Source organism: Simochromis diagramma, unplaced genomic scaffold, assembly GCF_900408965.1.
Source record: "Simochromis diagramma unplaced genomic scaffold, fSimDia1.1 OVJJ01000327.1, whole genome shotgun sequence".
Classification (NCBI taxonomy): domain Eukaryota; kingdom Metazoa; phylum Chordata; class Actinopteri; order Cichliformes; family Cichlidae; genus Simochromis; species Simochromis diagramma.
Genome location: NW_024386768.1, coordinates 66,947 through 90,809, shown reverse-complemented (window position 1 = coordinate 90,809; position 23,863 = coordinate 66,947). Strand labels below are relative to the sequence as shown.

General features: G+C 45.9%; 2 protein-coding genes across 7 annotated transcripts; both read right to left on the bottom strand.

Moving 5' to 3' along the window:
• Positions 1-240: 240 nt before the first annotated feature.
• LOC120736731 (GRAM domain-containing protein 2A-like) lies at positions 241-19,467 on the bottom strand. 6 transcript variants are annotated; one of them, XM_040037028.1, is made up of 13 exons: positions 18,345-19,467; positions 13,271-13,416; positions 11,422-11,534; positions 5,525-5,582; positions 4,101-4,173; positions 3,615-3,718; positions 3,317-3,415; positions 2,518-2,589; positions 2,385-2,444; positions 2,179-2,314; positions 2,009-2,102; positions 1,770-1,871; positions 241-1,595 (listed from the first exon to the last, which is right to left on the bottom strand). In XM_040037028.1, the coding sequence occupies exons 3-13, from the start codon at positions 11,526-11,528 to the stop codon at positions 1,547-1,549; spliced, it is 954 nt and encodes a 317-aa protein (XP_039892962.1). In that variant the 5' UTR covers positions 11,529-11,534; positions 13,271-13,416; positions 18,345-19,467; the 3' UTR covers positions 241-1,546. The 6 variants fall into 6 exon arrangements, with proteins under 6 accessions (XP_039892962.1, XP_039892972.1, XP_039892973.1 ...); XM_040037038.1 differs by having other exon boundaries at positions 18,351-19,467; XM_040037039.1 differs by lacking the exon at positions 13,271-13,416 and having other exon boundaries at positions 18,351-19,467.
• A 106-nt stretch (positions 19,468-19,573) lies between these two features.
• LOC120736813 (serine protease 57-like) lies at positions 19,574-21,006 on the bottom strand. Its single transcript, XM_040037139.1, has 2 exons — positions 20,345-21,006; positions 19,574-20,261 (listed from the first exon to the last, which is right to left on the bottom strand). The coding sequence occupies exons 1-2, from the start codon at positions 20,603-20,605 to the stop codon at positions 20,031-20,033; spliced, it is 492 nt and encodes a 163-aa protein (XP_039893073.1). The 5' UTR covers positions 20,606-21,006; the 3' UTR covers positions 19,574-20,030.
• Positions 21,007-23,863: the final 2,857 nt, after the last annotated feature.

Sequence of the window (23,863 nt, the reverse complement as noted above, 5' to 3'; positions counted from 1 at the left end):
TATTTACAAAACTGAGGCCATTACACCTCCCATACATCACAGAGGTCAATAATCAGCCTTTTCAAAAATGTTCACCTCACAAATTATGATTTGTTTACAACCAAATAATAAAATGGAATTATAGAATATGCCATGAACTAAACCGTTTCTTACCAATTTCCTGGAATTATTGAAAATGAGCAGCAACAGAACGAGCTGCACGAGCAATGATAATAATGTCATGAAATAATGCACAGCACATTTGAAAATATCAGCTTTAATAGTAAATTCAGCTTGTTTACATGATTTATTAAAAAGACGTCCACCTCTGGCGGCTGTTCTTTGTGCACATTCATCATACATCATACAACAAATCAGCCTGATCGAATATTATTAAACAACGATGGATTCGGGTTCTCTGCATGATAAGAAAAACATTCAAATCTTGATGCTACAGCTCTAATGTAACACAGCAATCCAGCGTGATGTCATCATGGTGATGTCATCATGGTGCAGTCGCCGTGTCTCAAAGGAGAAATCAGTCGCTGCAGTTCTGAATGCAAAGGTGAGCAGCGAGGTTCTCCAGCCGTCAGATACTGTTTGTGTGCATATTAGAAAATAATGAGGAACACCTTTTGTCATTAATGCTGCAGTGATGTGAGAGTTTATTAATCCTGAGCTTCTATGCTGAGTAACACTGAGGAGATGATTAATGGCAGGAAACCTTCCTAACATGTGTAACTACTCATCTGGTGTCACCTGACGGGTCGACTCAGGTGTTTGCGCGCCTCTGTAAGCTGTTCGTCCACCCCTGAGTTCTCCTTCTTCAGCTCGGGATCCCGACGTCTTCCCAGGTCACATGAGCTATGTGACGAGCCAACAGACTGTACATAAAAGACAGCAGATCCTGTGACGTCAACGCGGTCCCTCACACCTGCATTCTTTCTAATGACCAGCAGGGGGCAGTCGGCTTCAGGAAACGCAAACATCAGTCACTGATTTCAGGTTTAATTTAACACAACGTTCAGAGTCAGGGGGCACGGGGAGGGGGGAGGGATTCAGGGGGGCGCATCTCTGCTTTAAAAACTCCAACATGGAGGCGGGAAACGTTACAGTAACTGTGTCCGTCTTTTATATACAGTTTATGGCTGAGTCCTGTGATGAGGGTCTGAGCTCGATCGTGATGCTTGGATCTGGGCTTTTCTCCAGCTTCTAGCAGCTGACGGTGAGGCGAGGCTGGATGTGTGGGCCAGTCAGACGCCTCCTTGATGGTGACGTGATGGAAAACAGTCGAACACTTCTGTGCGGTATCCTACAACACATTTTCAGTTCTCGGGACCTTTGACTGACCCAGCAATGCACACGCCGACATTTCTGTCCCAGAGGTCAAAGGTTAGTCTGCTGCGTGTGTTGACTACTGTAACATCTCTATGTTAACCGGGTGCTGGCAGGGGTCAGATGTTAGCCGCTGAAGCTCCTTCCTCCTCCTGAGAGCCTTCTTCTTCACCACCAACAGCTAACGCTATAAAAAGCAGCCTTTCTCCTCACACGCTGACAGTCTGCAGGATCAGGTTCCTGTCTTCTGATTGGCCAGCCAGCAGGGCACTTCTCCACACCTGGAAAAGCCGCATGCAAATTTCTGTGAATACGTGATGGATGTGCTCCACGATGCAACCACAGAGCATCAAGCTGTGTTGATTTTATCTGATTTAAAAGGATCATTTAAAAACCTGAAGTCTTGGCTCTGTGAGGGGAAAAGTTTCTGAGAATACACCTGCACAGGTGCGTACCTCTCTCTCAGCGTCGGCTGGCTGCTCAGGAAGCTGAGCTGCTGCTCCAGACGACAAACCCTGAAGGCCAGATAGCAGGACGACAGGACCAGCAGGAAGACTCTGAGAGAGACAGACAGGTAAAAAACACCTGACACACCTGTGAAGAAGCGCAGTAAAGCCAGAGGTTCCTCCTCGCTCTGCATCCAATCGGCAGACAAAAGAACCGGCTGTGTATGCTGGTTTTGGATCTGACTCACAGCAGGATGAAGAGTCTGAGCAGCTGGTACTCTGCGTGGCCCAGTTCAGGTACCGGCTCTGACAGCAGGATCTTCTCCGTCTCCAGGCTGCAGTCTACACGCACGAGACAGAGAACACGGGTAAACGCATCATTACCTTTGAATGTGGGCGGGCGGATGCACGGGGCTACCTGTGAGCGTGTGAGCACTGAAGGTGGTGGTGGTGGCGAGGCTGGGGGTGGAGTTTCCCAGCAAATCGGGGAGAGAGGAGGAGACGGCGGGAAGCGACGGTTTCCGTCTCCATTTCAGCACCTCTGGAAACTCGTCCTGACAGAGAGACGCAGGTTCAGAGACACACCTTTGTAAAAAGCAGAGAAGCTGCCGATGAGGCTGTTACCATGGACAGCGAGCTGGGCTCCTCCAGGTACTGCTTCAGACTCAGACTCTTCCCGTTCACCTGAGCACAGACAGAGGACGCCAGGTGAGCCAGAATCAAACATTCGTTACCAGGAAGCTGAATGTGGACCGACCTGCAGGTGGGTGCAGATCCTCCTGAGGACGTCGTAGACGCTGTCTCGGGACAGCAGGGACACAAACACGTACTGAGGACGGAGACAAAGACAAAAGGCGGTCAGAGTGAGTTCGCCCAATCGCAGCGAGGTCCAGACAGGACCGTAGCTTCGGCGCCGCCCTCTGAATCCTCCATTTAAACCGACTCCAGCAGCAGGAGCCACTCACAGATTTAAAGCATCCACCCATCCCTCTATCATCCACCAATCGAATCATCCACCCATCATTCATCCGTCCATCCTCTTCTGATCAGAGAAGCCCTCCTCCTCCTCCTCCTCTTGTATCTGCGATCCCATATTTAGGTAACGGTTTTTCATTTTCAGCTCCATCTTCAACATAACTGATCGGAACAACACGATCATGTTTAAAGTTTAAATCTCACAGAAACAGGCGAACTCTTAACCTCTTAAGCCCCAACGCCCCCCGATACGGCGGCAAAAGGCAGGAGATCAGGTAGGCTCGGGGCTTAAGAGGTCAAAAGCCTTTAAATAATTCATACTCCTGTGAGGCGAGACAGCGACACATTCCCGTCCATCAACAGTGAGCGCGGACCCTCCAACAAACGCCTGCTCGGCGTGCGAGCGGTGGCAGAGGAGAGCGCGCTCTACAGGCGCTTCAACGAATCTCGGAGCCAGATCAGAAATGCCTGAATAATTCTGACTGACTGCGCAGAGCGGATGATGTCATCACTCTGCATCTGGTGCTGGCAAAGAGAAAGCTCATTAATCACATGATGCTCGGACAGGTCAGCGGGGATACCTTCTGTCCTGTATCCATGGTGATGGCGAGGCCGTTCGGCACCAGACCCGCAGTCTTGTGCTTCTTCACCAGCCGGACCGACACCACCGGGATGCACACCTGCCTCGGGAAACACAAACGCACAAAGTCAGAGCTTCTCAGGTGAGAGGCGCCTGAAGCTGAACCTGAGAAGGTCAGACGTCCAACCCTGGGCACCGGATCCACCTGCTCCATGACAGAAACCCCGAACGGGATTTCTTTAAATTAATTCACTGAATTGATTCAAAGTGGCCATGTGACAGGTGATGTCATTGCTCACCTTGATGTCTTTGCCGAACAGGTTGGCGTAGAAACACAGCCAGTTCCTGGAGATGTAGAGTCGCCCCTGCAGCAGGATGTCTCTGAGCAGAGCGCAGGAATACGCTGCAGCGAGAGCGGATCGTGTTAGCGTAAACCGACTGAGGTCGTTCGACAGACACATGAGCAGATGTCAGGACACAGTTTAGATCAGACATCGGTTGGGAAGCAGAAACTGTCCTCACGGCATTCTTTACTGAGGGATTTCTGTCTAGCTCGCTGGGTGGAGGTCACTTTCATTTCTTCTGTTTCAGGCGTTTTTGGGTGAATTTGTTGCCATTTGTTTTAGACACATGCCATCGACACGGTCACAGACTTGGATTGGATAGCAGCGCCCTGAGAGATTTACGAGCGGTGCCGTTGACAGGAACCGAATAATGATTTCAAAGTGTCGTGCTGACGGTTTCACATGTGAGCTAAAGCAGGCGGTGAGTGCTGCACTCGGTACCTTTCATCAGGACTTCTTCTTTAGGAACCGCCTGGAACAGCTTGTGGTACTGAGAGTTGTATTTGCTGACAGTCTGTGGACGCACAAAAACACACGATTACACGTTTGCATGGAGAGCGTTTACAACACCAGGTTCAAAAGGTTTCCCATCACGGCTGAAGGACGTGCAGCTCATTTCCTGTTTGTCTACAGCGGAGGAGACGCAGAGTTTGTGTTTTTCTAGTTAACGGCAGAAATGTCCAATATCTCTAACGATAAAAACACATTAACACGGTGCTTTTATAGTTCACTTATTTTATAGTTGGAAACATTTCTGAAACATTTTCTTTATAGTGAAAAAACAAATCAGCTACAGATTCATATTTATAGTGTCATTTAATAAAACAGGAAAATCTTTATGGTTATATAATGGCACCTATTATTTACATATGAAAACAAACAGAAAATGTGATTTCATTTGTCTCTGTGAGATTAGTGGTTTATAACCAGCAGCCTGTTTAATAAAGGTTTATTTTTATTAGAGTGAATATTTATGAATAAATGTTCTTTATATTCAAACAAACATCATACTGTCTGTTATTGACAGTATATTTGTTGTTGGAGAGTTTATCTGTAATAAAAATAGGTTCATGTTATTTGTTTAATGGTACATTTATGTTCGTTTTATAGTGAAAACCGAGACGTTCCTGTCACTTCCTGTTATTAATAAGCCGTGCACTGAAATAAAAGGACATTTTTTAACAGGAAGTTATTTCACTGTATAATTTTAGTGGGAAAAACCCAGAAAGTTGTTTTATTTCATGGTGTATTATTTATGGAAAACCGGGATAATCCCAGAAGCTCAACCCCATCCCGTTTCTGGTGCGTGTTTTACTTTCAACAGGCTGGCGCTGATTCCTGAGGCGTGATCGGGAAACAGCTTTGAGTTTGTATCACCTGAAACAAAAGATCTGAGTGCTTCCTCCAGCTCAGCTGACTACAAACCGAGCGGCGTGTTTCTGGAGCATTGTTTGGGTTCCTCGCATGTAGGTCAGACGTTACATCATGTACACACCGCCCTGCCCCCGTACACCTGTACGGCTTTATTCTGCGAGACTTCCTGCCTTCCTCTTCCTGTCTGAGACAACAAAGACTGAAACAACAGTCAGCAGCAGCTCGACATCCAGGTCTCCATCGTCTTCTCTGATCCTGCCTCGTTGGTCCTAAAACATTAAACTAACGGATAAACCCAAAGAAATGTTTGGGATTAGAGCTGCTGCTGCTTCCTGATGGTCGCCTGAGCTTTTCTGTCCACTCACGTGGATCCTGCCCACAAAACACCCACACAAACACACCCCTGTCCCCATGGAGACTCCTGCTGCCCTGCTGTCATCTCTGGACCTCTGAACCTCCTGCTGCTCTGTGCGAGGGCAGGTTTTACTTACCGATCCTCTGTAACACTTCTTCACGTCTTCGTAGGACAAGTCGTCGATCAGCTGCAGCCTGCGGGACACAGCAGCACCTTCGGTTAGACTCAAACACAAACTGCAGTTTCTGTACTGGGAGCGGCTCAGTGATACCAGAAGTTCTCCTTTTAGTCCCAGAGAGGACAAACACACTGGATTAGAAGGAAATGCAACAACTACAATCGCTCCTGTGTGACTTCATCACTCTGTCTCATCGCTGTGGACGAGTTCTGGTCCACTCTTCTCCACAGGCTGTTTCACTTCATCGATGTTTGCAGCATTTATTCATGCACAGCTCTCTGAGCTCTGCAGCAGCTCTTTGGTATTCATGGTTCACTCGGCTCCTCCTCCCTCCACCACCGCCCCCAACCGCCTCCTTCAGTGAACACTGAACAGGCTCAGCTCTCGCTTCACCACGACGGTGTTCAGGGTTCGCACCGTGGCCCCAGTCAGATTAAACATATTCCATTAACCCTTACCTTATCATGTCTTAAATGTTCTTATCTTTCATTGAAAATGACTCCTACCATTGCTGGATTCATCACTTACAGAGGAGGGGGGGGGGGACTGCAGATTTTAGACGCTGATTTAAATCACATGAAGTTCTCCAGACGCCTGGCAATGAACTAATCTAAACTAAAACCTGCAGGAGCCGGCCCCTGAGGCCTGGAGTTCCCCTGCCTTACAGGATCAATTATCTGAGCCACCGTGTCTCTGGGGAAACCATATTCATTTATTCCTTTATTTGTTAAACGGTCGTCACTCCCGTAGAAACACTTTGCAAAGCTGCTTCTCTCTCAGCTTATCATCACCAGTTTTTCTGCTTCACCTGTTTCCTTACACAGAGAAATGGGGGCGGAGCATTATGGAGATAATATTTCTCAGGACTGATGGTTACGAACGATACACAGAGTCAGATCATTTCCATGCAAATATTAGTGAAGGAGGCCCGTTCAGAGGGTTTGGAAACGAGCTCGTTACTCTTGACGAGGAGAAACAGCTGCTTCCTTAAGATCACCGCTGACGTCGTTCCTGCAAACCTCCAAAGCTTCTGCTTCCACTGAGGTGCTCTCACCTGCTGATGATCAGTTAATCGAGTGCATTAACTAAGTTTCCACGTAGTGATTTTGTGCTATCTGGGATAATCTCTGTGCAGAAACCAGGAATCCTGGAAAACTACTGTACTGCCTGTCTGTGAGCATCTTCAGGGAGAGGCGTCTCTCATCCAAACACACATGAATGGACAGTAAATTCAAAGCTCTCATGACACATCACAGCACGACGTGTCATCACGGTGCAACACACACGGAGGTTTAACCTCCCGGCCAAAGAGCGCGTCAGCGCTCCGGCTCAAGAACTGCTCACAGTCTAGACCAGGGGTCCCCAATCCCAGTCCACGAGGGCCAGTGTCCCTGCAGGTTTTAGATGTGTCCTTGATCCACCACAGCTGATTTAAATGGATAAATTACCTTCTCAACATGTCTTGAAGTTCTCCAGAGGCCTGGTAACGAACTAATCATGTGATTCAGGTGTGTTGACCCAGGGTGAGATCTAAAACCTGCAGGACACCGGCCCTCGTGGACTGGGATTGGGGACCCCTGGTCTAGAAGCTGATTTATGCACAGAGTACAGTGGTGAGGTTTCCCTCCTGCAGCCTCCTGTTCTAACTGCACGACGGTGCCACACACACACACACACACACACACACACACACACACACACACACACACACACACACACACACACACACACACACACACAGAGTTATTTGTACAGAGAGAACAAAGGACTCTAATTGGTGTCCAGCAGCAGAATAATTATCTCCACAGTGAGCCACTCACAGCTGACACCTGACCGGCCCCGTGCGACCCTCCGAGGCCTCGAAGGGCTGGATGGTGACGCTGGTCACGTTTTGCTCATTTGCATGTTTCCTTGAGCTGCAGCAGTGCAGCTTTTACTCATGCGAGCCCGGCTGAGGCTCGTGAGGAGCCATCGCCACGTTCTGTGCAGCTCCAGCTCCTCTGTCAGAAACAAGGCCTTTAACGCTATCTGTGAGGGGCAGCCAATCAGAGCAAACTTGACTTAAAGGGGGAGGAGCTAAAACAGCTTGTTTCTGAGTTAAAGAAGGATTATTTTGAACTGTGAATCATGCAAAGTGCAAAGTGGAGCAGTAAGTAAATGTGACCACAGATAAAACACACTGTGCTGGGTGAAAATGAGCCGCGGGCCGAGTGACGGCCGGTGTGTCAAACGGCGAGGACTGACCCGAGCACCTGCAAACACTCTGGAGGTCACAGATGTTCGGCTGATCAGAAGCAGCAGAAGATGATGGAAGCGACACAGCTGACCCTCAGGTCACCTCACCGTTTCAAACCCACCGCGTCCCTCGTGTCTGACAGACGTCTGCAGACGCTCTAACGTCATTAATGATCCTCTTCAGTCATTTTATGCAAACAGGAGAGTTTCACTGTCAGCTGATTTTCATCCTCGATCCCAAACTAACTGAACAAACACGAGGTCTGCGGCTGATTTCAGAGATAAATCACAGACAAATCATTAAAAATCATCGTCACCACACCAACGACTGACTTCTGGGAAAACTACGAAAATTCACATAGTTTAAAAATTTCTGATTCAAATTGATGGGAGGAAGTTTTTCTCCGACCCAGAGCTGAGCGTCTGTCTCTACCTGTCGCGTCTGTCGTCTCCCATGTTTTCATAAACTCCTGCTCGGCTGCTGACGGCGGCGTGAGGAAAGAAACGTCTGACCGGTCACGTGAAAAACATGAAGAGTGAGGAAACATCAGCGTGGAGAGCTGAGCCGAGGTGTTAATCCACCTTCTGACACACAGCTCAGGCTCTGCAGTTTGATCACACACCTCGTGTCAGGTTTCCTGCTCATGTAAATGCACTGTGGGCAGGAAGGGGTGAATCCATGTGAGGTTTATGCAAAGAGGAAAACAAATGAGGAGCTGAGGAGGAGGTCTGACCGCGAGCGATGCTGATGAGCGTTATTAACGACTCCCATCGCCACTGCAGCTCCGAGGCCGACTGGCACGCTTCCCTCTCCCACTGAAAACACCATAAAAGAAGTAACTGTGCAAACTGTTGGAGCGTGCAGGGAAAGTGGGGCAGAGAAAGGAGGACGTGTTCACGACGCACAACAGATTAGAAAATTGTTGTTCAGGTGCCAAGCCGGGTTTAGTCGACACACTTTTAGATTCCCTCAAAAACGAACCAGCCCCCACCTCATGATGCTTAATCGACATAATCAACTTTAATTTGATGCAGCGTGAAAAAAATGCACAGAAATAAATTATGTTTCAAGAATAATTAAATAGATTCAACATCTTCCTTCAACAGAACTGCACAGATGGAAAAAGTACTATAGCTTACTAGGGTATATTAGAGTTAACAGTTACTATATACAGTAATTGACTTCTATACATTTTACATCAGATTAAAACTTTGGGTGTCAGATAATTATTTATTAAAAGCTCGACATTTTAAATGAGAATAAGAAAGAAAAGTATGTCTTTGTGCCCCCTTTTCCCTGTTCATGCCCTATCGGCCCCCCTGGCTAAACTTTGCTAGATCCGCCCCTGCACAGTTACCAGCCGTCAGCTGTAGAAAAAGATCCTCGAGTAGAAAGTAATATTAAATAAATTCTAACAACAGCTTATCAAGCTTAAACGTGCTGCTGTTGTTCAGCCGCTGGTTTCCTCTTTCTGGTGCAAAGTGGGCCAAAAACAAAGAAGAGAGACGATCAGCTGATCATTGATCAGTTTCATGATTGAAGTAGCAGCATGAGAGAGAGAGAGAGAGAGGCAGTCGCTCCATATATCGGTTGTTAAGCTTTACAAACACTCAGAGATGAACTTACACACTTGCTTTACTTCTCTCTGGGATCACTTCCTCGGAGATGAAATGCTGGTTTGAGGCTACAAACACACACAGCCGCTCTATCACGTGACCACACTGCTGCGACGTGCTACGGTTATGAGCCGAGTTACGCCGTGTTGCAAGTTTTGTGAGGTTCTTTTTTGATATTTAATGGATCGGATTACATTTTTTATTTCTCTCCGATATCCGATCCAGGAATTTACGTCAGTATCGGACCGATACCGATACGTAATATCAGATTGGTCCATCTCTAGTAGGCGGTAGGGTAAAGTGTCTTGCCCAAGGACACAACGACCAGGAAAGAGAGCAGGGGGATCGAACTGACAACCTTCCTGTTACAGATGACCTTCCCAATCCCCTGAGCCATGGTCGTCCCCCGAGACGGCGCTGTTTCGCCTCCGTCGTCACATCTGGCCTCTTCTCTGCGTGATGGAGCTTTAACCTGCAGGTGTGGACGCCACGACGACTTCTGGTCATCCCAGTTTTTGGCATATTGGTGAAACTCTCCCTCTCTAAGATGTTTTTTTTTATACCTGATCATGTGACGGAGCTGCAAACTGTTCCTCCAGCTGTTTCTGTTTACTGGTGGTTCCGGTAACACCCACACCCTCTCTGACATCACAGAGATTGTAGCGCAGAAAAAACTGACAAACTGAGTGTTCAAGCGGCCTGCAGGATTACTGCACAAACTGCAGGCTCATCGGTACGAACTCTGGTCATGTTTAACATGAAGAGCCACCTCAGGGCCGGAGATACAATCATCTTCATATTTATATCTATATCAGGGACGATCGTTAGTCTGAAAGCTTCAGTGAATCTTAGTTCACTGAAGCTGCAGGTGAAAGCGCATCAAATCCGACTTCTTTGACCCTCTGCGACTCATATCCGATCATGGTGTGACAGTGTGAACGGCACAAATCCGATCTGGGTCACTTTCGTATGTGGTGCTGAATCCGAGACATATCCGATGTTTTAGAAAGCGACTGCTGTTTGATGGTCACGTCGCATTAAATCCATCTTTTACGTCACTGACACAAGACAGACGCCAATTATCAGTGCCGGAGAAGACATCGTGAACACTTCCTGGCCATCCGGTGAAACTGTTGGGAAGACAACGTTGGAGAAACGTGAACATTTTATTTGTTCCGTATAATCTGCAGATTCTGACAGAAATCTGCAGCTATCCTTTGAAGCAGCGCTCCTCTAAAACAGCAATAAGGATCATTATTAGGCCAAATGTACGTAACAAAATTACTTAAAGCAAAATAAATAAATAAAAGTCCAAAACAAGTCCTTATATTAAGGCCATCAGTCACACATACTGTTGCTCTGGGTCTAAACAGAGCGCGTTGTGTGTGACGTCTTCTTTTGCGCATGCGGGCTTTGAGCGTTCACACTAGAGCGCGTTTGCTGTCGCATTTTATTTGTAGTGTGAACAAGCAGACAAAAAAAATCGGAATTGAGCATCAAGACCTGCAGAGTGAACGCAGCCTTTGAGTGTTTCTGGGGTTTTCCTCCCGTTTGGCCTCTCAGGCTTTCTCTGCTGCCAGGAAACATGAGCTGATTGCACGTGGTGCAAACACGCACACACACACACACACGCGCACACACACACACACGCACACACACACACACACACACACACACTGTGACTGCAGCTTGCTTCATACGTGACGGGAATAAGAGCGCAGCGAGAGACACTGAGGCTTCCTCTCACTGCCGACTGTCTCTCCTGCACGTCTCCTCAGCTTTAATCTGCTGCCAAACACACACACACACACACACACACACACACACACACACACACACACACACACACACACACACACACACACACACACTCTGTCAGGACTAATGAGGCTCCTCCTTCTGTTTTGCTCACACTTTGAGTGTAAGTGAGCGTCCGGCCGTCCTCCTGTCCTCAGCCTCCACCAGCTGTCACACTGGCTCAGGAACAAGCTGCAGCTTCTCACCTGAAGGGTAGGGGGCAGGGTCCATCCTCCTCCCTGGGGGGCTCCACCTCATGGGGGGGCAGGACACCTACATCATCACTGAGCTCCAGCTGCTCTGACATCATCATCACCACCTGGAAAGTCAGGAGGAAAAACAGCATCAAGAGTTTTAATCATCAAACGGACCTGTGCATCATGTCTTATTTAGTCTTATTTTAGTTTTTAAAAGAAAACAAACAATTTTTATTACATTTATTTTGTTGATAGTCTTTACCAAAACAACAAAACCTCTTTATTTATTAGAGGCTTTTATTTCATGACAAGTAATCAGAGAGCAGAAATTACTTTAGCAAGTGGCTTCATTAGTTCCCTCTGACAGTGTATATGTGAAGGGCTTTTATTGTGAAAGGTGAGAGGATCTCATTTTTTATGATAGGAAAAACGCACTTTTCCTATCATGTTAGCACCTGTGAGGCAGATCACAGATGATACATCATCCAGGACTGTGTGTATATATGTACATGAGGGTGCGCTTTGATTGGTCAGCTGAGCTGCAGAGGAAACCTTCGATCTGAAGGACCACACGTTACGCCTGTGCTGCCATGGCAACAGCACGATGGGGGAGGAAGATGGCTTCTCACGTGCAGTGTGTGTGTGTGTGTGGAAACACAGTCAGCGAGGTCGCAGCCTCACACCGACATCGTCGACGTGCAAAAATCAGATTGTGATGAAAAGAACTGCAGTGACTTCATTTCCCAGAGTGCCCCTCTGCCCTGGCATCCTTTCTGTTGCCGTGCGCCTCCTTCAGCGCGTTCGTCATGGCGTCTGCGGGCTCACTGCAGCTTGATGCAGAATGAAATCATATGGGTTCACTTTTATCTTTCAAACAAACAAACACGAGCAGTTTCTAATGTTTCTAATGTTTCTAATGTTCAGAGTTTATTTTCTCTCAGAGGCAGAGAGAGGTGGGTGATGGGAGGACCGCGTCAATCAGACAGTGGATCTGTACACGACGCGCTGCTCGAGTTATCAGCGGATTTCACATTAAACGCACTTCCTCTCAGCATCACATCAGCACAATCACTTCCTCGTTTTCAGAAAACGTCCAAAAACAGGTTTTTATGTTTACTGGTGTGACAGAGGAGGATGCTGGGACAGGAGGAGAGCCCTGTCAGGAGCTGCAGCACTGTGGGCCAGTTCATGTGATGGATGAAATCTTTGCAACACAAAGATGGGGGTTTAACACTGTGGGGAGAAAAGCTTTTGAAACAGTTCTCAGATATGACACACGCACACATGCGAGTGAAGGTTTCCACAGCCCAGCTGTACCACCACGGCCGCCGAAACGAAGGATATATTCAGAGAAAATGAAGATAAAAGCTCAGAGAAGCCATCATGCAGCTGATTCGACCCGTGCAAACATGCCCGTGACACCGAAGGAGGTGGGAACGCACTACAGTTGCCTTGGTAACAGGCGTGATGCTTACACTCTTTCACCTGCTTCGGCTGACAGCTGGTGCTGAACCCTCCCCTCCCCGGGATGATGGAGTCAGACACCTCAGCTGGTGCAACAACCGGAAAAGTGCTACTCTCCTCTTTCTCCTCATTTCCTGTCACATGACTCCTGACGAGCTCCTGCAGGCCTGAACATGTTTATCACAGTTTTTTCTACTCTTGCATCTGTGTGATGTCATACAGAGAGGCTCCACCCATCTGAGATTCAAACCTGCTGTTTACACGGACCAGCCAATCAGAAAAAAGTTGTCTTTGAAGGGGGGGCAGTATGAGATAAAGAAGGATTATTCTGAACTGTGACTCATGCAAAGCCGCTCCAGCAGAGTGTAAGAATAATGATCGTCATCATCATCACCTGTGTCAGTTCCTCGGAGCATGAAGAGCTCGATCAAAGGAAACAGTCTGAATGCCGACCGCCGACCCGAAGCCTTCAAACTGCCAACCTGCACACAGAGCAGCTCTTTCTGTGTTTTCCTCATCGTGGTTCCTGATGAATTGCATCTATGCAAACGATAAGAAAATAAAACTCCTCGAAAGCCACATTCAAACTTCACCACCTGCCTCTCCGAGCATCAGGACGCCGTATCCTGCAGATCACTGAAGGCGGAGGGACCCGTTTGTCTTTAGACATATTTCTATTATTGCGATCCATAAAGCTTTGAAATCTCCAAAAAAGCCATCTGACAGTCTGAGTCAGCTGACTTTACTTCTGAGCCTATTGTTCATATTTTTAATCTGAGTATCCAGGATAATATCATCCCTAAAATCTGGAAAGCAGCCTCTGACCTCTCAGATTTGAACAACTGCCGTCTGAATCCAAACTTTGTGTGTGGACCTTAAGTATCAGGATCGATGAAGAGCTTGGGTCATCAGTATCTCTGATGGTAACAAAGGACAGTGGACGGCAAGGACACTGCTGTGTTTGTTGAGCTGCTGTTAGGAGATAAAACTCAGATGTAGTAAAGATTCCTGAAGATGAAGGAGTCCCCCAGGGCTCCGCTGTAGACCCTGTTTTATTTTCCTTTTTTATGAATAATATAAGAAAGAATATGGCTACAGCTAGAAAGCTCCTTTATGCAGACAGCATACTTTACTCGGCTGGCTCACCTCTGCATCAGGTTGTCGAGGGGCTTCCTTTCAGCAGCTGCAGGCATTACTGTGCCGTCTGAAGTTGGCTCTTAATGCTAACAAAACCAAATTCAGGTTGTTTTCCAGGAATCACTCATAGATAATGTTGGTATTCACACCCTCGGAGGAGATTTTATTTATAGAGTGTCGTTCTAAGAACATGTAGGTCTTCGGTTGGATGCTCAGATTTCTTCTGGTACTCAATGAAAAAGCTGAAGCTTTGATTGATTAAACATGGCTTGTTTTGACTCATCAGTTGAGAAAAACTTACACAGGAAACCTTTTAAAGTTTTCTTGGTTATGGTGACATTATGTATACGCAGAGCGCAGAGACCCTTAGAGGAATCTCATTTCTGCCACTTATTCTTTCAGTCGCGGCCCAGGTGGCGAAAGATCGATCGATGCAGTTTGCAAACATAAAACTGAGATACTTAAACTGCTTCACTCGAGGCAGACACTCTTCCTCTTTAAGCGAGCACATCGTGCTTCGGCCTCAGACCTTCAGCAGCCCTGCAGCTTCACGCTCTGAGGGTGAAGGGTTTTTACGCTCCTGAAAAGGACGCTTTTTAATTTGTTGGATGTGGTTTGGCTTGTTCCTTTAAGCCGCTGTTTTATCTAAACATTTGAACCCTAATTTGCATTTTGTCAACAGTTCGCAGGTTCTGTGTGAAGCTCTAAACCCTGCACCCATGTGAACAACAGCTTGTCTTTCTAAAAACAAAGATTGGTAATCGGGCGGTTTCATGCAGCGGTGGTGGTTAGGAGGAACAGGAAGAGCCGTGTCATCGAATGATGACTCCGAAACCTCACGCTGATGAGAGGACAGTTAAGTGTTACCGACCGAGCTTCCGGATTATCTATGGAAAGTGGTGTTTCCGATAGCGTGCAAGACTTTGCATACAGCAAAGCTCGAGGTACAAAAAGGTACACGCCTGAAAGACGAAACCTGAAGGGAATACAAACAGCTGTTTATTCAGTCAGACGAGACCAAAGTGAAACAGTCTGGGTGAGAACGAGCACACCACGACGAACGCATGTTGACCCATGCGGGTGGGGGTGTGTGGAGCTGGCTGTGAGTCGGGGCTCTTTCCAACACGCTCTAACAAACATGTGCTCGATGTAATTCTACTTGCCCAGCAAGACTTTAATGCACAACTTCTACTTTTATTAGAATCCCAAACATGTTTTACTTTAATAAAATAGTCTCTTGATTAGGGCTGCGCCATATCATACCGTTCACGGTAACACCGGTATAACGTTGGGCAACGATAAGAAAATGAAACATGGCGATAGAATATGGGTAAAACGTGCATGCGCAGTGCCTTTGTTTTCATACGCACATGGCAGAAAAAGCACGGCGGCGAAAGCGGATCGTTGAATGAAACAGATGAACCAGACTGGTTTGTAAAAATGCTGCAGCTTCAGTGGAACTGGTTTAGCTTTCGTCCGTCTGATACAACAAAGCACTATTTTTGGTAGCGCATGCTAGCGGGCTGTTGTTATTACCAAACCGATTTTATGTGGAACACAGCAGTGGCACAAAAGAGGTTTTATTCTCATTTCTCAACAAAAATGCAGCTGAGACATGAAGCTAATCCAGAAGCAGTTTTTCTGCTGGCCACTCGAGTCACACGCTAATTCAAACTTTATTTATACAGCGCCAAATCACAACAACAGTCGCCACAAGGCGCTCTATATTGTAAGGTAGACCCTACAATAATACATACAGAGTAGGGCTGGGCGATATGACCCAAAATTCATATCTCGATATTCTTTAGCTGGATGGCGATATACGATATATATCTCGATATTTATTTTTAAGCCATAAAGTAAGAACAAACAGAGAGTTCTTAGTCACAGCTGTGTCCCAGATGTCACACAGGCACTTTTATTAACCTACAGCGCAGATGTACAAGAAAAAATTACTCAGAAATAAATTATCAGCATTTATTAAATAATAATGCTCCATAAATAAAAGAAAACAATGTTGTTTTGTGCATAACAAAGAGCTCACAACTGTGCAGTCAAAATGTGAACTAACAGACGCTGAGCAGAATAACAAGCAGCTGCTCTGTTCTTAACTTCTACTGCGTGACCGACAGCCTGGTCAGTGAGCACAACCAGAACTCATACATAAGGCGCGCTGTCAACTTTGGAGAAAATGAAAGGATTTTAGGCCGTGCAGCACCTCTGGGCGTTAGTGTGGCATTAGCGTGGTTAGCTCGTTAACACGTTGACGCCGTCCAGTCCCACGCACGGGGCGATGCGCAGTAACTCGTTAACGGAGATTTGCCGTGTCCATCTTGTCGCTGCCTGCAGGTGAAGCGATGGGGGAGGAGGGGGAGTTGTGTTCAGTGCAGGAGAGGCGAGGCCGAGTAACGTTGCGTTGGGACAAAAGTGGACGAAAGAGAGGCAAACTTGTGGCTCCACAACTATAATTATAACGTAACATAGACTATATCGATGTAAAGGATATTGTCACATCTTATATCTCGTATAAAAATATATCGATATATTTAAAAACTCGGTATATCGCCCAGCCCTACTGCAGAGAAAAACCCAACAATCATATGACCCCCTATGAGCAGCACTTTGGTGACAGTGGGAAGGAAAAACTCCCTTTTAACAGGAAGAAACCTTCGGCAGAACCAGGCTCAGGGAGGGGCGGGGCCATCTGCCGCGACCAGGAAGACGGGTCAAATGCAATTTTGCAGTTGCCATCAGAGTCGCCCCCTGCTGGTCATTAAGAACAAACTGCAGGTTGAGACATTTAAACAGCTCTGGGCCTGATTTCGTCCTGCAGACCAACACTGACAGTGAGCTTCTGTCTCTGCAGCTGCATTAACTTTGTGCCTCGCTGTCATTAACATGCAGCACCTCCCCTGCAGGCCTCAGTGTGTGTGTCTGTGTGTGTGTCCAGCACCACAAACAAAACACCTCTTTGAGTGAGGAGCTGCAGAGCGAGGCCGACTCACACAACAACCCCACAGCCTCACAGCAACAAAAGGAGCTCCTCGTTTCTACTGTTAGTCATGTTAATAAAATCCTCATCACTCTTTCTTTCAGACCCTCCTGAGCTTCTGTGCAAAGCTTTTCATGAAAGTGGAAATTACACTTGTTGTTATCTGTATTTCTCACTGAGTCTTTATTTAAAATGTAAAACACGACACCTCAGAGGCCGACGGTTTTCTTTGCAGCGCGGGAACAACTCTGACCGTAAAACCTCAAAGTTGTGGAATAACCCCGGGATCCAATCATATTACTGATAATCTGATAATGAAGTGTAACCTGATTACTTCATCTTCTGCAAACCCAGCACAGCTGATCAGGCTGAAGATGGGAGCTTCTCGAATGAGCTCAAAATCAGTTTTTCCCTGAAAATCTGCAACTTTATCACTTTAAACTTTTACTCTGAAGATCATTCCTACATCATCACGTCCTCCCTCCAGCTTCCTTTTCCTTCTTTCCTCCCTCCCCTGTCTTCCATCCTTCCTGACTTTTTTCATTCCCTCTTTCCTTCATGTCTTTAACATCCCAGCAGCTTTGTCTCTGTGTAGAAATCAACTCTTTAAATGTATCCTTATTTTCCAGATAAAAATGAAATTCACACATTTCTTTCAGCGCCCTTTAGGACGAGCCCGAGAGCACCCGTTAGCTCGCTTCTTTGGTTGGCGGATGTAGACATAAAGAAAAAATAGTTCCTCTGTGAAACGGCCCGGGTTTGTTGGCTTAGTTTGGTGGATTTTTGTGTTGAGGCGTGAACGATCACATGTGGAAACAAAAGTCAGGTCAAAGTGCTTAAACGGAGGCTTCACAGACGGGTGATGTCATGTGGTTACTTCTACTTTTTTATACAGTCTGTTGATGCTTCCATCTTTTATATACAGTCTGTGGCCACATCCATCCTTTATATAAGGTGGTGTCTGTAACATAGCTGCTGGTGTTTGGTGAGTTATTTATTTAAATAGATTTTAGGTGGAGGAGGGTGGAGAGTTACCTCAGCCTGACGCGCTCACGTGCATCAAACCCACATTAATAAAGTTCAATCAGATGTCTCATTGATATCTAACATCACTTAAAGCTTACATTCAGTCTGTGTCCATAAAAGACGGTTTGTTACAGCAGTAATGTGATTACTAACGTGTGCACGTGCTATTAACGCGCACCTATGAAAACAAAGCTGCTGCATATAAAGCGGTTTATTACTGATGAAGGAAAATATTAAAATAAGATCTCAGTAGACTCAACAATAGAAACCAAATCCCCGCAGCACGAGCGCGTGACTCCTAGCGCAGACTCACCTTTACCTGCGAGGCTTATGCAGTCTTCAATCACGTCCGCCGGAGTCCCGGTCGGTCCGGTGTCGGTCCGGTGTCGGTCCCTGAGTCCGTCCTTCAGCACCGACACAGGGCGCTCCCCTCTCTCTGTGCACGAGCTGCGCAGTCACGCTGGCAGCATTCGACCCAGCGTGTGCAGGAAGTGAGCGGAAGTGCCTTTCAAAGTAAAGAATGAATGAAAGTTGAGTGTTTAAACGGGTTTCACTCGTGAGGCACATTTAAAAACGTTTCTCTGTCGGTTTCTAATCCAACCCCACACAGATGTTCCTGATGTTTCTGCTGCGTCATCATCACCTGCTACCTGTCTGCGTCTCACCTGTCTGGATCACCGTTCATCAGATCCACTGTCTCTGAAACACACCTGATGACATCATCATCACATTTTTGGTTGAAAATCATTTCTGTGTGTTGGAGGGGCTGATGCCCAGGTGTGTTTAGAAAAGGTGCGGGGAGTGGGGCGGCATCTCCTCCTGATGTATGACGAGCCAACCCCGACTGATGTGATTGGATTAAACAACCACAGTCACATTTCCTTCCCTGAGCGCAGCTTTAACATACCGGCACTTTTTTAAAATGATGAAAAAAGTTTTAAAGCTTTAAAGTGAATTCAAACTACCAGCAGGTTCTCAGCTCCGCAGGTCACGGCTGATTCCTTCAGCAGAAGGAATCTGAGTAAAGGAGGAGACCCAATCCCAGGTGAGTCCATCCCAACCATCACACCTCGACCCACATGATGACCCTCAGGACCTCCTCCTAAAAGCTGGGACACCAGCTTTTAGGCTGACAGGTCAAATCTTCATGAGCCTAACAAGTCGTCAAGGTGCCTTCACCTGAAACAGGAAGCGAAGAAACAGCCACTGTGACATCACTTCCAGGACACAGGTGTGTTTCATTGCACAGAAGTTAAAGCTGTGCTTTGGTGTCATGACTTAAAGGAGGCCTGTGAATTCATGAAGACTAAATTCTTGTTGTTCAACCTCCTGAAGACTTAATGCACCTGTGGGTCTCTTACACTCAGGTTTACCTGTCACAGGTGAGTCAGACACCTCATGTTAACCTGAACCCTCCGTCAGGTGTTTAAAGTGGATGTTTGTTTATTTTTCCCTGAAACACAGTCAGGGATGGTTTCCTTAGAAACCACCATCATCCCAGCCTGCACGTGATGCGTTCAGTGGACATCTGTAAACGGCACGAACGAGAAACTAACTCCGCATCATTGAAATGTTTCTGTTGAGCTATTTGACAACTCAACAGCGCCGCCGTGTGGCCAAGCGAGTGCACTGCATCAGAAATCAAACAAACTTCCAAACCACCAGATTTTTTAGCATTAAACAAAACTCTCTTTAATATTGGCTTTTATTTCTTCATATACAATCAAGCAGAAGCTTTTCAGTTATCTTCAGAGGCATTTGTGATGATGAGGAAACATGAACAGATGTGGAAATCCGTTCAGTGGATATCTCTGTGTGTCCTTAAGTGGGCGACCCAAAAACCCTCCATAGCTGATGAACAGGATCTGAGAGTCACGAGAAAAAAAGAATCAAACAAAGAGAAAAACAAAATAAAATAACCAACGTGGAAGCAAAATGACCCGAGTAAATAAGTGAAACTAAAATTCTTTATAAGACATTTATAAAAACTTACATCCGTTCATGGAAAGGTGGAAAGTTTCCTGCAACAAAACGTGAAAGATTGTGCCACTTGACCTGCCAGAAGTTCTGGGTTAGGGTTCTGGCGCAGAACCTCGTCGATCCATCTACGGTACTTTGAAATGTCCGTATAGACGTTGGGTATATCGGGGTAGTTATCGTTACGGTAATAGTTGAAGGAAACGAGACCAACAGCCAAACCGTCGCACACCAGAGGACCACCACAATCACCCTGTGAGGATTTTAATTTGTCAGATTATGTTTTTATTCTTTTGTTAACAGAACAAGTTTCCTCTGAAAGCACAGAAAACATACCTGACAGAATCCTTTGGCTGTCTTATATCCACCTGCACAGGTAACATTGGCAGGAAGACCAGGCCACTGTTCCTCACAGACGTGTCTATCAATGACACGTCCACCACCCTCACTCATCAACAGGCTCACCATCAGTTTCAGTTTCTCCCCATCCAGCCACATGACAACGTGATTTTCTTGTAGGTGTATTTCCGCAGGAAGCTGAATTGTTTGTACTCTGTGGTCTAATCGAATTTTCTCAGACAGCTGGAGACACAGCATGGAGTAAAAATAGAAACATGTTTTTTCACATAGAAGCGTTTATTAAAAATATAATTATACCACAAACACGTCAAATGAAACTGTTGTCTTACCTTGAGTAACATGATGTCATTACCAACGTGTTGGTAATTTTCATGGATGATTTTGTTTTCAATTTTTACTTTCTGATGACTTTACAGTTCTTCAGATTGTGGTTGCCGAGAACGACGTGTGAGTGGGGCCTCTGAGGGAGTAATCAGTGAGAGGGAATTTAAAATGTAAACTATTTTAAACCTGATCTCTTGATTTCTCAGCAAGCAGTCGTTACATGCAGGCTAATGTCAGCAGCAGTGCTGGTCAAGTTACTTGAAAAAGTAATCAGTAACTAATTACTGATTACTTCCCCAAAAAAGTAATCCCGTTACTTTACTGATTACTTATTTTCAAAAGTAATTAATTACTTAGTTACTTTTTAAAAACACGATTTACAACCTGAACAGGTGATAAAGCGATAGATCTTTCAGCCCAATTCTACTTTTTCTGCATAATCCATCATACAAAATGTAATCAAATGGAAAAGTCTCTTTTTAAAACTTGTTTTATTAGTTTTAATCTTTTAACTTTATGCATCAAGCAAAAATTTAATTATATGCAACATTCTCTGACTGGAAGAAATTAGTTTAACATTTAAACCTATTTTCTGCACATTCCAGCACATAAAATAAAATATTTTTTGTGTTTACACTCAGTCTTTCAAATAGATGCAAGTAAAACACAGCAGAAAATAAATAAAGTCAAAGACTCAGCGGTCCTGTTGCTCTATTTTCACCTGTAAAGCAGGAGTGGGGCAGGCGGAGGGTTACCCTGGTGCAGGTGTGCCGCGGTCAGTGGAAGAATCCGCGAGTTTCTCTGTGAGTTTCCCATTACGTCGTAGCTACTCGGTGCTTGTTGGAAGTTTAGGGGTTTTTTTCGCTGTAAAAAGAAGTTTTCTTCCCACGCACAGCGGACACTAATGTTTTTGTCACTTTTTATGGAATCAAACTCAAAGTAAGGTCAGTACTTCCACGCTTTAAACGCTGCACGCTCATACTCTCTCTGCACTCGATATATGATCCATTGTTGATCTGCACACAGCTGTTGTCACTAACGTCGCACTCGCTTACGTCACTGTCATGAGACAGTTTTAGTAACGCAGTAACGCAGCGTTCCTACGGGAAAGTAACGGTAATCTAATTACCGTTTTTGCAATAGTAATCCCTTACTTTACTCGTTACTTGAAAAAAGTAATCAGATTACAGTAACGCGTTACTGCCCATCTCTGGTCAGCAGTGCTGTAACTAACGGCTGTCAGAGGTTTGTTGTTACATATTCCAAAGGTCATTAATATTTGATGATGTTAAAGTTAATCATCTTTTATTATCCTTTAAAATAACACCTGCCTCATCAATAACCTGTATTTATTCATCAGACCACTCTAAGTTTGAAAATGTTTTTGTATAAACTCGATGAACAGGAAATCAAACTCACGAGTTGCCACAGCGTGCACTAGTGAGCACAAAGTCTTCAGTGATGAGAAAACCTCCACAGACATGTCGACCCTCGTTATCCTGCACTGACACCATGTACGCCATCGAGTTCTGCGCAGCTTGTTCTCCATGAAAAATTCCTGTTGCAAACTCTGATAAAAGAAGAAGTTAAAGTCAGTGTGGTGTTTACAGCATTAAGATAAATCAGGTATATTTGATGTCTCACTGATGTCTCGCAGACGTGGTGGAAGACAAAGAAGAAGCTTGTGCAGACAGCGCATGGTGCCAGCAGGAACCTCAAACCGTCCTTTACTCTGTAGAAAGACTTTTATACATCACGCGTCTTAGTTTGAAGGCTGGACTATCTTCATCATCTCGACTTCCTGTCATGCTAACCGCAGGCTTGTTCTTAGCATTAATAATGTTGGAATCTTGTTGGTTATGATATGCACAGCTGTCACATCTAGTTTTGTGTTTTCCTGTTGGTACATTTGGACTTTGTTGGCTCTCATTCTGCAGTTTACAGACACCTGAAGTCTCCGGCACCGTCACAACCATTAGTGACCTCACGGTGTCTGCTGTGAGGACGGCTCTGGAGACCAGAGACACCACAACACTTATACTGCAAAATGATTTTTACAAGTTGTTAAATGAAGTTAGTTTGGCAGAAAGTTCTGAGTAAAGAAGAGATGTGTCTGAAATTCTCCAAGCCCCTCCCCTTTTCTTACAAGAGTGGTTAGCATCATGGAGAAAACAAAAACACGCTAACAGCAGAGAGAAGAGATTTCATCAGCTGAGATTACAGCTGCAACTCTCAGGTGAAACTGTATCAACATCATCATACAGGTAAAATAATCCAACAGAAGACAAACTGAAGCCTTGCTGGGAAACAGCAGTGAAACATTAGACCGTGTCAGCAATGCAGCAAGGCCACGTCAGCATGAGCAAAATACAGGATGAGATGTGCACACCGGATGGGTCGGGGTCATCAATGAACCGCTCCGGTGCTGCTAGCTAACAGGGTGAAACTGTGCTGCTGCTGGCAGAAGGAGAAAGGGGATGGTGCGTTGGAAGGCAGCGAGCGTGCAGGTGAGAGTCGGGACTTTAAATGCAGGGACTGTGACTGTTAGAGAGACAGAAGGAAGGTAGACAGAGTCCCGATCAAAAGTTTAAGACCACCTGAAAAAGGCCCAAAAATCCTATTTTTCATGGTTGGATCTTAACAGCGTTCCAAGTGGAGCTTCAACATGCAACAGGAAGAAATGGGAGTGAGACAGAACATTGTTTTGAGCAACTCTTAAACTGAAACGGGCTGTTTTACAGTCCAATGTGGTGCCTTTAAAGTCTGAAGTGAACTCTGGCTCAAAACACAACTGAATGATGGATTACATAAAGTAAAGGCAGTGCATTAAAACCTCAAGGATGACAGGTGCGCAGAAACGTACCTGTCCAGCCAGCTGAAGACATTTGTTGCCATGGTAATCTCCGTCTCCCCCGGAGCCAGCGTCACCCTCGGTGGGAGTTATCGTGGCGAGCATTCTGTTTGCACACATGTGAGAGAAGGAGAGATGCTAACAGCTCTCTGGCCTAAAACGATTTGTCACCTAGCGTAAAATATTACGCTTAGGGAGGGAGAACGTGTTGCCCCACATCTGCTGTGTCCGCGCTTTATTCCCAGGATACCTCAGAGCCTGAAGCAGAGCAGCCAAACAACTACATTCGACTCCACCGTCTGAGGGATACCAATATATTT